Source organism: Rhinolophus sinicus, chromosome 16 (assembly GCF_057876585.1).
Source record: "Rhinolophus sinicus isolate RSI-liver-muscle chromosome 16, RSI-T2T, whole genome shotgun sequence".
NCBI lineage: Eukaryota > Metazoa > Chordata > Mammalia > Chiroptera > Rhinolophidae > Rhinolophus > Rhinolophus sinicus.
The window spans coordinates 65,376,094-65,392,379 of NC_142516.1; the positions used below are offsets into that span (position 1 = coordinate 65,376,094).

General features: G+C 36.0%; 1 protein-coding gene across 1 annotated transcript; it reads right to left on the minus strand.

Annotated features, from left to right (window-relative positions):
- Positions 1–248: 248 nt before the first annotated feature.
- Positions 249–14,670, minus strand: IFNE (interferon epsilon). The gene is made up of 2 exons (XM_088792953.1): positions 2,767–14,670; positions 249–711 (listed from the first exon to the last, which is right to left on the minus strand). Exon 1 carries the CDS (start codon positions 3,389–3,391, stop codon positions 2,810–2,812), a length of 582 nt encoding a protein of 193 aa, XP_088649079.1. The 5' UTR covers positions 3,392–14,670; the 3' UTR covers positions 249–711; positions 2,767–2,809.
- Positions 14,671–16,286: the final 1,616 nt, after the last annotated feature.

The window sequence follows — 16,286 nt, forward strand, 5'->3', positions numbered from 1 at the left end:
AAAATATGATATCACATGTATTTCATAACCCATTTGTTGACTTAGTAATCTATTTAGCTCACTACATGGAGCTGAAGCAAGGATAACTCAGATGACCCAGTCTGTGAGTACAAATGAACTTGCCTTTATTCTGAACCCACCCATGTATTACTAGCAGAGAGTCTAGTCTTTTAAAATATTTCTCTTTTTCAATATTTCCAAGTTTAGAATGCTGGTTTTAAAGTTTTAAAAGGGCACACATATTTAAAAGCAAGCAATTTTTATTTTGTATTAAGCAGTTAAGACAATTATACAAGCAGGACGTCAACTTAATAAAACTCAATGTTTGGGGACACATTAGCATGTAAAGTATTGGTTTTAGCTTCTAATTAGCAGTATTATCTGCTGTAAGTTTCCCCTTGGCAGCTCCTTCATTCTGTTCTTAGTTCTTAGGAAAGCAACATCCAGGAGGAGAAAATGTCCTTTCTTTAACTGAGGACTGCAGAGAGTGTGTTAACTTGAATAAGAAAAATCAAGATAAAATTATTATCATTAGTGCTATCATTACTTTGCAGTGATATCATATGATGTCGTTGAGGTTTGTGGTGTTTAGAACATAGTGCTCGCTTTCGAGTCAGGCAGACTTGGGAGGGAATCTTTCTCTGGCATTTGCTAGCTCTGTGGCTTGCTGTTACTTTGAGCAAATCATAATACTTAAAGTCTTCTCTTCACCTGAGAAAAGAAGATAGTAATAAAACTACCTTGCACAATTAATTTGAGAATTGAATAACATGTTAAATGAAGTATTTGATTCTGAAAATTTCCTAGTTTAAAGAAAAATTTCCTAGTTTTAACGGAAATTCTACAGACCATGGGAAGCAAATGACCTGTATTTGCATTTGAGTGTTGGTAAATATTTCGGTTCTTTCCACTTCCCTACCTCCGTGTGAACTTGAAGGTAAATAGGAAATATGAAGTCAAAGACTTCCTCCTGACGCCCGGCCTCCGCTCCCTCGTCCCCTCACTATTACAGCACACCCTACCTCACGCTCAGGATCCTATTTGGTTCTTTCTCCTCCCTTTCCAGCCAATTCTGCAAGTATCAGCCACAAGTTAATACACTTACTCACTTACACTAATTAAACTGAAATGGAATATGTTTTGTTCCGCAGCAAGTCTACATTTACTGATAACTTTGATCAGTATACCATGAATCTGTAGCAGACCACAGCCTAGTAGTAGAACGAGCTCCAGAATTTTGGGCCATGGCTCTGCTTCTTACACTGGGCAAATGTCACTGTGACTACGGGAAAGTCACCAAACTTCAGTGAACTTCAATTTCTCCGGCCCCACATTTGTTCCATGATGATATCTGGGCGCTCCTAGCTGGAAGAGGAACTCTGTACGTTGGTATGGGTACGCTTGTGACCAGCCCCCCTCCTTCCAGCCACCCCAACCAAAGTAAGGCTGGCTCAGTCCTGCTTCTTCTAACCTTCACCTAGCAAGCACTTCCTTTCTCCAACAAGACTCCATGCATATTTTTGATAACTGTGACTTGCTAGATACATTTGAATTCATTATTTTAGTTGGTAAAATTCACATTAAAAATTAAAATATAAAAATATGCTATAAAACCTCTCTCACCCTGTCTTTCTCCCTTAGTCTCTCCTCCTCACCCCCATACAAGCAATCATTGTAATTTATTTCTTATGGTGTTACGTTTTTTATTTATTCATGCACAAGTAAGGTCAAATATCAAATTTATTTTACGCTGTAATCTCAAATACAGCATTTTAAACACACTGTTCTGCATCTTGCCTATTTTTTTGTTCTTTTACTTAATTTTTTACTTTTTTATAGGAAGAGAACCCTCATGTTTTTTCTCCCAGCTGAATAGTGTTCTTTCGTTTGAATATACCTTATCTGTCTCTATGTAGAAGAATTTGGGTGTATCCTGTCTGTTGATATTATAAATAATGCTGCAATGAATAATATTTTATATAAGTCATTTCACACATGCACCAGTATTTTTATAGGGTACGTTTCCAGACCTCAAATTGATGGATCACAGACTTACACCTGTGTAATTTTGATAGCTACCACCAAATTGCCTCCACAGTGATCGTACCAATTTCCAGTGCTCTGGAAAATTATAAGAGCATCCCTCACCAATGTCTCTGCAAGAATGTTTTTCTCTTTTTTAAATCAAACTTTGGGCTTTTACCTGATAGGTAATAAATGGCATATTATTCACTTTTAATTTGTACTTTCATTATTTGAGTGAGGGTGAACCTTTTCTCATGTTTTTCCATCTGGGAACTGTTTGTTCATATATTTTGGCTATATTTCTATTGTGCCACCTGTAACAAATATTCAGTGATATTTCAATAATGATATTTTCAAATATTGCAATACAAATTATTCCTAGTATTTCTCATTGTTTCTACCAATTTCTGGCAAATAAGAAAATCATTGGAATGGATGTTCTATATCTAGGAAAGTATGATTACAGTGGGGACATATTTCATTATATCTACCTAGCCAACTTGTATGAAAACATACCCATTTGAAGAACCAATTATGAAATATTAACTAATCAATTTCAACTCAAGAATTTAAGATGGATGGAAAATATAAAGTAACATTACAAAATAAAAACCAATGTTGTCAATATGCATCAAGTACAGATAAATATATGTGTGTACACACAAAACCAAAAAAATACTACCATTTTATGACAGAAAGAAATAATAGTGTCTGGAGAAGCCCTCCCACCCCTCCACCTACCCTATGCTTTTAAAGCCCGCAGTTGCCTCTTGCTTCACATGGTTCAAGGGTCCATTTCTTGTTTGCTCAGCTTTCCTGTGAGTCGGAACACAAAGAATAGACACCGGTTAATTTCTACTTGGACAATGGTCCAGGCACAGCTGCTGTATTCCTGGTTTTCCAGGTAATCGTGGATCCTTCGGAAGTACATTTTAACCTGCAACCTAAGGTTCTCACTATCTAAGGTGCCACTTTTCTGCTCTGCTTGCAGTCCCATGAGCACTTCCAGGTATTCCAGCTGTTGATGAAGTTCAGTGAGGAACTTCTCCATGTGGTTCTCCTCCCAAACATCCAGAGAAGTATTTGCCCTGAAGAGGTTGAAGATCTGCTGAAGTATCTCATGAAGAATGGCCAGTGTGTGCTCTTTCTGGTACTGGTGAGGATTCACCGACTTCTGGGGAAGCAGGAAGTCTTTCCTGTGTAGTAGACACTGCTGCATTGATGAGGTTGGCAACTTATTCAAAAGTTTGACACTTTCTCTGTTCACTCTTCTTTGTTGAAAAAGAACCATTTTTAGTTCTAGGGAAAATACAGTGGAAGTGGCCAGCAGCACCAACATGATTTCAAAGAAGTGCTTGTTAATCATAGTGAAGGTCAAATATGCCACTTATCCCTGTGCAGCCTTAGTAAAGCTCCAACTCTAGTGAACGTTTGCCTTTCATGCATCTCAGGTTGTTCTGGAAGGTGTTCTCTTTTGTTGGTTTGTTTTCTAAAGCTCCAAATTTATACCTTAGGCTTTTTGGTTCCCTATTCATAGTATTCATGGGCCATTTCCTCCACTTTCCCATTGTGTTGGCTGTTTGAGTAAGTAACCAAAAGAATTTGTTTCATTGTATGCTTTCCTTGAGACAATTACAGACTAGTCATCCAGTAAGATCTTCTATTACACTTGTTATTTACCATATGAAGTTTCCCTAAACGCAATATGCTTTCTAAATATTTAGTCAAGCTTATTAAAGCTCTTTTATTGAGAATAAGATTATTTTTAAAGGGGTAAGTCTTTCACAGAGTAATATTTATCAGAGGCTTAGCAGTATTTAAATGCTACTCCGGAGCCAAAATTAAAATCCACGTAGACTATTAAATTTAAAACCTCAAGGGGAACTGTAAATTTGCAAAGATGCTTGAGCAAGTTTATTTTAAAATATGCACCAGGAATCTTAAATTGTTTTATATCTTATCCAAGCAGTTTAATATCTAAGATTCTAGCCTATGGAAGTAATGCGAAAGAGAAAAAAATGAGCAAAAGATCATTAAAAATTATTGCAATTGCAGAACATTAGAGACACCCTATAGACCCAACAATAGGGTAATGGTTAAATAAGTGTTGGCAAACCCACATAATGAAATGCTTTATAACCACTATAAATGATGAAATTATGTGAGAAGATATTGGAGGCAGTTGGTTAGTCTATATTCCCAAGGGTACCAATAACTATGGTAAATCAATGTGACTATATTTACATCAATAATGCCTCTTGAATTACAAATACCCAGTTCTATATTCTAAGTCCTCCTGAATAAGACCCTGATCTACTTTTCCAATCTTGTCTCCCACTGTTGCTCTGAATGTAGTGTGAGAGAACCTGAATTCCAGATAAAGTTAATGATTCACTATTTCCTTAACATAGCTAGTACTATGTGTGTTTACTGATGATGCTTTCTCTCTCTGAAACATCACCTGGTGCCTCCTTCACTCTTAGTACCTGTCTGTCTAAGGACCAAGGACTACTTCTCTTTTAGGGCCTAGATCTCCTCCCAAGGAGCTATAATTTCTCCCCTGGATCCTGACAGCACTTTGTATCTCCTTTAAGACACCTTCCTTGTTCTGTCTTATATATAACTATTACTTGTCTTACAACCTTCCAACATTAAAACGTCTTAAGATGTGGAGTAAACACTCATCTTCTTCTTTTTAACTGTCTATACAACTATAGTAGGAGCTTACTAAACATGTGTTGACTTGGAGTGAATCAATGCGCTCTACCATAACGTTATACATGATGTTACATCTTTGACCATTTCTGTGCAGGCAGTTGGTGAGTGAAATCTTGTGCTGACACTCTGTAAACGTGTACAGTCTCATTATCTACAAGTTCAGCTCTATATTGGTGTCACTTAGTTAGTCTAGTATTAATAAGTTGAAATAAACTGAGTCAACATGCTCCACAGAGTAGTCTGTTTCCATACAAAAGTTTAATTGCATTCATCAACAGGTTTCTAACACTTTGGATGTTGTGGAATTTGAACTTTCAGATCCATGAGAGTCAAACTACAGAAATCTCTTATCCGAGCTAACGAGGTAAACAGACTTTAAACAGGAAGTGGGAGTTGTAAAGAAAACTTCATATTGAATTGAACAGAGCGATGATTCTGTGCAAAGGTAGGTTATATCTTATGTCCACACTACAAATTTAACATCTAAGCTATGCACTGGATATTGGGCTATAAAGCATATCATTTTTGAAAGTTTTTAAACTTTTCACTTGATCAAAAATTACCTAATAATTCTACTAGAGTTACTAGTTATTTGACATTTGCACATAGCATTCCTCTACTTGAGATGATGGTATTGGTCAGGATGACAAATATCTAAATACCGCATTCATGTTTTCATACCACCTAGGGAACCAGTATCTTTACAAAGTGATTCGGTGACGAAAGAGCTCTGTTCTTTTCCACTGGCTGCTAGTCAATGGCACTGTAACAGCTATATATGACGTCAGAGGGGTAAGAGATTGGTGGGGAGGAGTGTAAAAGCAACATAATAGTTAGACTTTTACGTCCCTCACAAAGTAAAAGTCTAACTATTATGTTGCTTTGTACACCTTAAATAAAATAAAAGAGAAACTAAATGTTTAATGAAAGGATAGAGAAAAAGAAGGAAATCTGTTATCTTTTGTCATCCAAATTATGGAATTTGGGTATTGAAATCATAAAGATCTGGATTGGAGTATTCTATCTACCATCTACTGGTTGTGTGACTTTGTGAAAGTTACTTTTTTATCCCTTTCTGCTTCAGTTTTTTCATCTCTAAACTCTAACTTATAAAACACTTTTGAGGATTAGCAGATAAAAAGATTATAAATAAAAATCTATGCTGCCTAAACCATGGTAAATAGCTAATGCATATTAGTTCCCTCCCCCTAACAAATGCCTAAATCAGTCACATTCTTCCTGGGGGTTTATAGTTTACAATAAAATATTTTTATAGATAGAAGATTGAATTAAAAATTAGACATTTTTATCTTCTTATGGCTCTTCTAAGGATACATCGAATTGCTCTGGGCTTCTGGAAGGGTATATCTCTTTATATCTGAATAGTTTTCATTGTGGCAGCAACTCCAATAATATTTTTGAAATCGCTCTCTTTCTCTCTCTTTGAAAAGACCTATGGTAATTTTTAATATATGAAAGAATAATACTTTTTTCCTATAACACTCTGCTTAATCTATTTGGACAACAGAATTTTAACCTGGTCTCAACATTAATCTGTAAACCTTTCATGCAGAGCTTCAGAAAACACCATAAGGATAAATAAGAATTATCTCTAATCTGCAGTCAAGACCTTCACATCGTTTTTCATGCAACTGGCAATAATAATGTAAAATTGTGTTAATTTCCAAATATTGGGGATTTTCTAGATATCTTTCTGTTATTGTTTTCTAATTTGAATCTGTTGTGGGTCAAAGAATATAGTTGAAATTTATTGAGACTTATTTTATGGCTCAGAATATGGTCTACCTTGGTTACCGTTCCATGTGAATTCAAAATAATTATATTTTGCTTTTGTTGGTTGGACTGTTCTATAAATGTTAATTAGGTCAAGTCGTTGTTGAAATTTTCTATGTTCTTTCTGGTTTTCTATTTGTTCTATCAACCACCAAGAGAGAAGCACTGAAATCTCCAACTATAATTTTGGATTTGTCCATCTCCCTTTTCAGTTCTATCAGTTTTTGCTGCATGTATTTTAAAACTCTGTTATTAGGCGCATCACACTTAGGATTATTATGTCCTGTTGATGAATTGATCCCTTTACTTTGAAATGTCCCTCTTTATCTCTGGTAATATTCCTCATTCTGAAAACTTGTCTCATATTATATATTCATACTTTCTTTTTCATTAGTGTTAGCATGATGTATCTCATTGCATCCTTTTACTTTTAACCTATACATGTTTTACATTTTTGTTCTAATTGAAAGTTAGTTTCTTGTATATGGCATATAGTTGGATCTTGCTTTTTTCTCCAATCTGACAATTTTTGCTTTGTGTTGGAGTGGTTGGGTCACTTACATTTAATGGAATTATCAATATGGCTGGGTTTGCATCTACTATTTTGCTATTTGTTTTCTAGTTACCTGTGTCTTCTTTTTCCTTTTTTTGCATTGCTTTTTAAAGAGTTATTCCACATTAGCTCCACTATTAGTTTATTAGCTATATTACTTAATTTTATTTTTATAGGAGTTTCTCTAGGATTTAAGTCATATCTCTATTTAGCATATTATAGTTTACTTTTAAATGATATTATATACCACGTATAGTGTAAGGATATTATGACAATATGCCTTTTCCTCACTCATCCTTTGTGCTATTGTCATACATTTTTATATGTCTTAAACCTCACATACGTTGATATTTTGTCTTAGTCAATTATATTTTAAGAGATTTTTTTAAATGAGGAATTTTCTTCTATATTTATTCACATATTTACCATTTAACCAACCATACTTACCATTATCATATATTTACTCACATAGTTACCCTTTCTGGTGCTCTTCATTCCTTTCTGTAGATCTAAATTTCTATCTGGTATCATTTTCTTTCTTGAGTAACTTCTTTAATGTTTCTTGTATCTCAGGTCTGCTGGCAATGAATTCTCTTGGCTTTTGTTTATCTCAAAAAGTATTTTGCTTTCGTTTTTGAAATATATTTTCTCTGGGTATAGAATTCTAAGTTGATATATTTTTTCTTTCAGTAAAGATACTGCTCCACTATCTTTTGGCTTGCATTATTTCTGAAGAAAAGACTGCTATCATTTAAAATTTTATTCCTCTGTGCATAATATGTCTTCTTTTTCTCTGCTTTTAAGATTTTCTATCATTATTTTTCAGTGATTTGATTGTGATATGCCTTGGTGGGATTTTCTTCTTGTATCTTCTACTAGGAGTTTCTTGAGCTTCTTGAACCTGTAGTTTTATAATTTCCATCAAATTTGAAAAATTTTATCTTATTTTTTTCAGTATTTTTCATCTTCTGGGACTCTAATATAGAAATGTCAGACCATTCAATATTATCACACAGGCCACTGATGCTATGTCTTCAAGTTCTTTGATATTTTCTTCTACAATACCTTATCTAATGTTAATCCCAGCCAATGTTTTTATCACTTTATGTATTATATTCTTCATTTTCTAGAAGCTCAAGTTGTTCCTTTTTGACATTTCATTTCTTTCTTCATGTTCATCTTTTGTTGTATTTTCTTGAGCTTATGGGGTGTATTTATGTGTTTTAACCTCCTTGTCTGCCAGTTCTATCATTTGTCATTTCTGGGTCTGGTTTCTTGATTATTTTTGCTACTGCTTACGGTCCTATTTTCCTGCTTCTTTGCATGCCTGCTAACTTTCTATTAGATTCTGAACATTGTAAGTTTTACTTTACTGGGTCCTAGATTTGTTAAGTCCTTTGTATATGGTTGGCCTTTTTAATTTTTTTATGTTCATCTATTTTTTTTTATTAGTTTCAGGTGTACAAAACAATGCAATAGATATTTCACCCCTCACAAAGTGTTAACCCCTCTCCCCCAGTCTATTGACCCTCTGACATTGTATATATCTATTACAATTCCATTGACTCTATTCCCTATGCTATACTCCATATCCCGTGATTATACATATTAAATTATAGTTGACTGGGCTTTGTTTTAGGACATAGTTAAGTTACCTGGAATCTGTGTGGTTCTTCTGATGCTTGCTTTTAAGTTTTGTTAGAATGGATGGAGTAGACTTTACAGTCTAGGGCAATATCGTCCCACTACCAAGGGAATACCCTTGTGAGGTCCCTCTTCAATGCTCCCTGTATTAGGAAGTTTTTGCACTTTGACTGGTGGAAAATGAAATATTTCGAGTCCTGTGTCAGCCCTGGGGATAGCTTGCCTGCTCCTTTTTATATATTCTTTCCCAGTCTAGGATAATTTAAAGATCAGAAATCAGCTTCTGACTCCAGCAGTCCCTGCTACAGATCTCTTTCTCTCTCTCCCTACCCTTTCTGTCTCTCCTGTCCTCTCTTCTCCAATGTTTTGCCCTGCAATATCTAGCTACCTCTCTGAACTCCAATCTCTGACTTACTAACTCAGTGAGACCACTGGTCTGTTTGGGTTTCCTTGTCCTCCTCCTTGTATTGTAGCCTAAAAACTCTTTCCACACAGTAAGCTGGAACAATTGTAGGGCTCACTATCTTTATTTATCTTTTCTCAATGATCATTATCCTATACTGCTTGTTGCCCAGTGTCTGAAAACTATTGTTTCATGTGTTTTATTCTATTTTCTATTTATTTCAAGTAGCAGGTTGACTTTAGTCATCCATCATGGCTGGAAGTGGAAGCTCCTTCAACATCAATAATCTAAAGTAGCAGTTTGTAAACTATAGCCTATAAGCCAAACCCAGCCCACTGTCTGTTTCTGTAAATAAAGTTTTATTGGAACACAACTGTGTCCATTGGTTTACGTATAGTATACAGCACTTTCATGCTACCATAGGAGAGTTGAGTAGTTGTGACAAAAATGGGCTTTGCCAGTGAGTTTTACATTTATTGCATAAATAACATTGCATAAATAGAATATTGCATATTCTATTTGTTCACTTTTCCCACAATTTATCATTAATGTCAATCTAAAAACTGTAATGCTATAATTAAAATTCTGATTACCTCTCTGTTAAAAACATACCAAAATAGTTCTTTAGTAAGGAAGCATTTTAAATTCAACCAAAGGAGGGCAGCATAACATCAATTAATTAGAGCCTGGTACCAGCCTTTACACTGTTGGCATGAGAAATAAAAATGTTCATGGAATCTATTGGTCTAATAATGTGCAGTCAGCAATGCATTATTGCTTTGACCCAATGAATTTTTGCGTTCCCAAAATGCTTATGATTTAATCACTCTAACTCATATTAAGATACTTGCTGGTTAGTGTTGTTAAATATTTTCCTTTTTTGCCTTGACTACTCTAATGGACATTTGTTGCTTTTTGACCACCCACTGTCATCAACCCTCTCTTTTGTGGGGGCTATGGGTAAACATACCCTGACTTCTCTGCCTACTCTTGGATCTTGTGCTTCTGGCTAGACTCCCCAGTGTGATACATTTAGCCCTAGGTCCAACCTACTCACTGCCTCACTTTGCCCTGGCCTCGGTTATTATTCAGGCATGATCATTTCCCCAAAGATGTCAACACACCTCTGCCCCCATTTTCTGAGCATAAACTTGCAATATTTAACCATACTAATTAATCATAAAATGTTGCAGTTTGAAGTGATTTTAAATGATATTTAATCTCTAGTTCCCCTTTCCTTCCTGAAAAATTTAGTTCTAAAGCCAATAGTTGGGCAGAAGTAAGCAGTGTTGGAAGAAGCAGGGACCCACAGTGGTTGAGAGTGGCTAGAGTCAAGGAGAATTAAGCGCATGTCCATATAGAGAGATAACTTGTCACGGGATACTGGAGCTGAGGAGAGTGTGTAGGTATGCTGGGGCAGAGGCAGCTGCTGTGAAGAGTCGTAGCCTGAATGGGGTAAGGAGAGCAGTTTCTTGTGGACAAAGCTTTCAAAGTCCTGTCCTATAAAATACTTGAAAATGTTATTAATTATAAAAGCTGTATATATTTAAGGTATACAACGGTATATTTTGATACACATGTACATCGTGAAATACCTACTTCAGTCAAGCTAATTAAAGTATCCATTACCTCACATAGTTTCCTACATACGTATTAGTTTTAAGGAGTGAAAGAGTAACGTTACAGTGGAAAAGTCCAGCAGCCACAACCTTCTTCAAAGGATCAAAGCAGATCTCATCAATTATGGGACAAATTAAAATCATGGACCACCAGATAAGATGCAACTCAACAAACACAACATTCTTTCTGTGCTGTTCCTGGAAAATGTAAATAAATTGAATCTAATCATGAAGAACCATTACTTAAACCCAAGTTGAGCAACAATCTACAAAACAATTGCCCTGTAATATTTCAAGGTCATGAAAAATCAAAGAAAACCCAAGGAACTCTTACAGGTTAAGAGACTAAAGGATTTCTGGTTTCCAGTTCTGCATGTAAAGAGCTTGGAGGTTGTCATTCTGTCCTAACAATAAGTAAAAAACTGAAAAGACTGAAAAATCAACAACTGTTTTTGGATCCATAAAAAGGAAGACACAGGGCAATCCACTGCCCCCAAAATTGGAGAGAGAGATAGGAGAATACAGGAATAACAGTTTCCTGGAAGCTCATGAGAAGAAACCACTGTGGCAACCAGTGCCGGGGTTAGGTAACCTTAATTGGTGAATTGCTGAGACTAAAGGATGTGCCAACTGAATACATAGTGTGATTCTGAACAGTGTCCATTGGCTATTAAGGATATTATTAGTATAGCTGGACAAATTGGAATATGGAGGCTGAATATTATATGGTATTAGGTTGGTGCAAAAGTAGTAGCGGTTTAAAAGGTTAAAAACTGCAAAAAACGCAATTGCTTTTGCACCAACCTAATATTAATGTAACTGTTAATTTCTCAGCTCTGATGAAGGTGTCGCATTTGCGTGGGAGAAATGGCCCTGTTTGTAGGACACACATATTACAGTATTTGAGAGAATTAGAGCATCAGATTGCTAATTTACTGTGAAATGATTCTAAAAACGAGGGTCTCTCTCCTATATTGGCAACTTTTGTGACTGTTTGAAAAGGAAAAAAAAGCGTGTGTGAATTTTTAAAAAATTAAGTAACCCATTTTTTGAGATGTGATAACTGAGGCCTCATAGGACAGAGTATCCTTCTTCTAGCATACTATCACCACCTATACTATTCTTTCCTCCCCTCTTCATAGTTTAATTTAGGCCAAGAATGACAAAAACCAGGAAAAAAAAAAGATCACCACTCCTTATTATGGGTATAATAGCGTAATGCTTAACCCAAACCCACGGCCTCAAAAGTATGACAGATTAGACTTAAATCCTAACTCTACCATTTGTTTGCTATGTGGTCTTGGGACAAGCTATCAACGTCTGTCTCAGTTACATTAATGTAAAGACAAGGGTAATAATGATAACTCAGGAAGCTGTTGGAAGATCTAATTGAGATAATCCAGTTAATGTGCCTATCACAGTGTATGGCCAATGGTCCATGCTCAATAAGTGATATTATAATGTTATTTGTATTAAGCATGGCAGCGCTAATAGATTACAGCACTCTTTTTCACTGGCTAAGTACTTTCAACATAGATCTCCAAGCAGACCCCTATTAATCAATCACAGCTACAAATAAGATGAAACCTATCTTCCATCAATGGTTTTTCAGTAAATGTCCATTAATCCAAAGAAAGACAGACCAAGTCGTACATGCTCTGGAAGCACTTACACAACATGTACTGGTCCTCATGATATTAACTCATTCAACAAATTTTGATTGATTACTCATTATCTTCTTATCACTGCTTTAGGCCTGCTCAGTGAGCCAGAGATAAACATCCCTGGAATGGAGTTTAATTGGATTAGGTAGGGTGAAAAGGGAGAAATAGTAAAATGTTAGCAAATTATATAGCATAATATAAAAGTAGATTAGAATAAGATCAGTTGGGAGCATCTTTTCTTACTATTTGCTGACCTTACTATTTACTGATGGCTGTAGACCTTCCATATGCAAAGTGAGAAGAACAAGCAGCCCAAGATCAACTTCTGAGAAACACCAGTATTTAAGGAATGAGTAGAAGAGGATACCAGAAAGGGAGGTAGAGTGTTTTAATTTAGTGGAGGGAGTTTTCAGGAAAGAAGGATAGCAGCAGTGTCCAGTGCCACTGAGTGGTCAGCTAACCGGCTAGATGATGTGAGAGAACACAATTCTCCCAGAACAGTACACAGTCTTAAGGGATACTTCTCTCTTGACCTAAAAAGTTAACAGGAATCCTAGATGGAAATCATTACAGAAAATGAGCTGCCAAAATACACATTTTAGGAAATGTGACAGTCAACTTCACATTGTAATGAAGGCTCTCTTTTACCCTTGGGACAAAATGATGTATTTGAAAGAGTCTGTGTTTTACACTGAGATAATACTGGCTGTGGAACCCAGCATACTAGGTAGGCAGTACTTGGAGAGTCAGTTAACTTTGTGTCCAGTTTTTGTAAAATAAGTATGCTAATAATAATCTTGCAGAATAGTTGTAAGAATTAAGCAAGATAAATTGCCTAATATTGGTAATTTAAAGTTTGTCTCCTGCCCTTTTGGAGTCCTTTTCCTCCTCCAATTCATATTTATTTTATTTGATATTTTGAAACCCTCCTCACATGGAAAATGAACTAAGATTCCATACCACTGGCCTCTGATGTCAACTCTCTCAGTTTAGATTTATCATTTCTTCCTTTCCTGAAAACATTTGAGGGATTAAGAGAGACAAACACCAGAGAAGTCATTGTTGCCTTATGGGGCTTTGTCACCTTGGGGATTCATTCATCTCTGAATTTTGAGAACTTGGGGGTGGGGGACTTCACTCCTTAGTAGAACAGAGAAAAATAAACTGGAAGACTATAAATATTAAAGAGCTGGAACCTCTGCCCTTTGCCTTCTTAATCTGGCCTACATTTTTCAAGGCTCTAAGCAATTGTCAAGTGACAGAATTGTCTAAAATCAATACTGCTACCTTGTGTAACCACCAGAAAGCAGATATGAAGACTAGTGTGTGACCCAGGCCAGAGATTAATGAGTTTGCTGAGTAACGTAGTCTGATTACTTGGTCACACATTTCTCTTGGCACAGTCAACAACCAGGGCTGGAAGGATGACTAGTGAGGCGGCTACAGCCTAACAGCGTTCCAGGAAATGCTCAGATTGCTGCGAGTATTAGCAAAAGACCAGTGAGGTGGGAGAATGTATAAATGATCTATAGACTGCCATGCCAGGAACCTAAGTTCACCTGAATTCCAGGTAAAAAGCCTCTTGTGGGTAATATTTGTCTCAGATAAATAAGCTGCTCTTCTAAATAAATAAACCTAACACCTAAGACAACATATTGCTGCTTTAGAAAAATCTCGTTAAAGGTGCAGGAGTAGATCTGTAAAGTTCTTTATAAAGACTGGAGCAAAAAAAGGGAGGACTATTGAGCAGATTTACTTAAATTCAACTTGAAATTTTTTGAGCTTAATTACACTTATTAACGTTGGGTCAATTTAGCTTCACAACTTCCTGAGGGCAACTTAGTTTGACCCTATGTATCACTGTCAAACTTCGCCCTAACCTAGGAAGCCAGGAAACCTAATCTGTGCTGCTTTGGGTCATGTGTGAATGCAAGATGAGGGAGGTCATTCTAAAGATGTAAAACGGGAGAGTTGCTGCCCAGCGTGGCCTCTCTTGAAATTCAACAGAAGATGGCTTGGAAATGGTAACACACACCCAACAACAGGTAGCAACTGGGACATGGGTGGAGCAAGCTGGAACGATGACAGTGTCTTTGATAAGCATCCTGTGTGGTGACAGTTCTCCTCTCTGGGGCAGGAATAAAGGTTTTTTAAAAAAACTTTAGACACAGAAACAAATGTCCTCTTTGTCACTGTGATTGTGCAGCAGATATAGTCAGGTCATATAATGAAACCATTCATTAGCCTTGGGAATATAAACTGAGCCTCTTCCTACTCATCTCACCCATCCTGAAGGTCAGAACAAGATTAAGATCACCCTGAAATGAATTGACTCCCTGGCTGGTGGTGCACTGATACTTCCAAGATGGTTTAGTTACATCAGTTTCTGAAGCCCTCAGAATTGTTCTTACTTTTTTTTTTTTTAACCATTAGCATGCATATTATTTAAGTACAAAGCAAAAAAATATCATTTTTAAAGCAAACGACTTAAAATGTAGGAGGGAAACAGAGACTATGAAATGTTGCCAGGCAGCTGTGATTTGGGATTGAGTGCTGAATACAAAGTATTGTAGTAGTATAAAACTTTGAGGTTATTTGTTGGAATTTAAGAGACCAAGGAGACACATAATTTCCTATTCATCATGAGGACTTTAAAAAAAATGCACAATTTTAAATCACAGCTCATGGACACATCTTTTGTACTTCACATTACCATCCCAGACAGTTTAAGGACAGTGGTTTTTTTTTTTTAAAGGACAGTATGAGCCTGAGCGCTATAGTGCTTAATTTTAGCTTTTAGCAAGATTGACCTTTTCCATCTCTAATTCATGTCTATTCAGCCATAATTAGAAAATCACACACTGATGTGAAAGAAAAAGTGCATATATGTGTGGTGGGGGAGGGTGGTGGTAGGAAGCTGAAGGCATTAAAGGACAGGCATTAAGTACAAGGCCTGTCGAAATTTATCAAGATGTAAGTACAGGCACAACCATTTTTTTTTTTTAATAAGAGAAGCAGTGATAAATTTCCTAAAAGTCTAAAATTTTTACATTAGACTTTATATTACACTGATTTGTTATTTTTTTAATTATTAAGAGGCAAATAAGACCACTGGTCCTCGGGCACAATGGAAGAAAAATTTTGCAAGTGGAAGCTAGATGATCTGCTAAAATCAAATAAGAGCAAGCATTTCCTAGTGTATATACACATAAGTGAATGGATAGAGCTTTCTCAGTTGTAAGCGTTTTCCTTGTAAAGTGGTCTTAAACCATTAGTGTGGGCAATGACTTATCCTGATTTCTCAAGGTGGTATCTGATTGACCTATAATATATAATTAAGGTTGTCATAGCAATAATTTATGATGTCTTTTAATAACACCGTGACTCCTAGATGTTCTTTCCCTTAAAGATGTTAAAAAACAATAGACTAAGACCACTGATCTACTGGCAGATAAGCAAATTGAAGTTTAAATAAATAATGAGAAAGGAGTCGAGGAATGCTTCTGGGCCCCAAACAAAAATGAGGACACTGGATGTGGTCTGTGGAAAAGAAGGGCACTGCATGTAAGGTAACGTGGATATCTTTGGCAGTCAAAAAAGGGTGAAGTTTCAGCAAGCGGTACACAGTTAATTTTGAGACTTTTCTGACAGGCAGTGCTGTCATTGTTTACTCCTTATGTTCCACCCAAAGCAAACTTGATTTTTAAGTACTTGTTACCACACACTTTATTTAACAATGAAAATTCTGTCAGTCATTTTAACAAATATTTACTGAGTGCCTATCAACTATAGCAGTGAAATCTAGATATTTCTCATCTGAATCTTTAGAGATTGGTTTTGAATGTTACATTACACTGTTTTTCAAA

What these genes read in the sequence shown, in the direction of transcription:
- IFNE (XM_088792953.1), bottom strand. Translation starts at nt 3,391, where the DNA reads ATGATTAACAAGCACTTCTTTGAAATCATGTTGGTGCTGCTGGCCACT.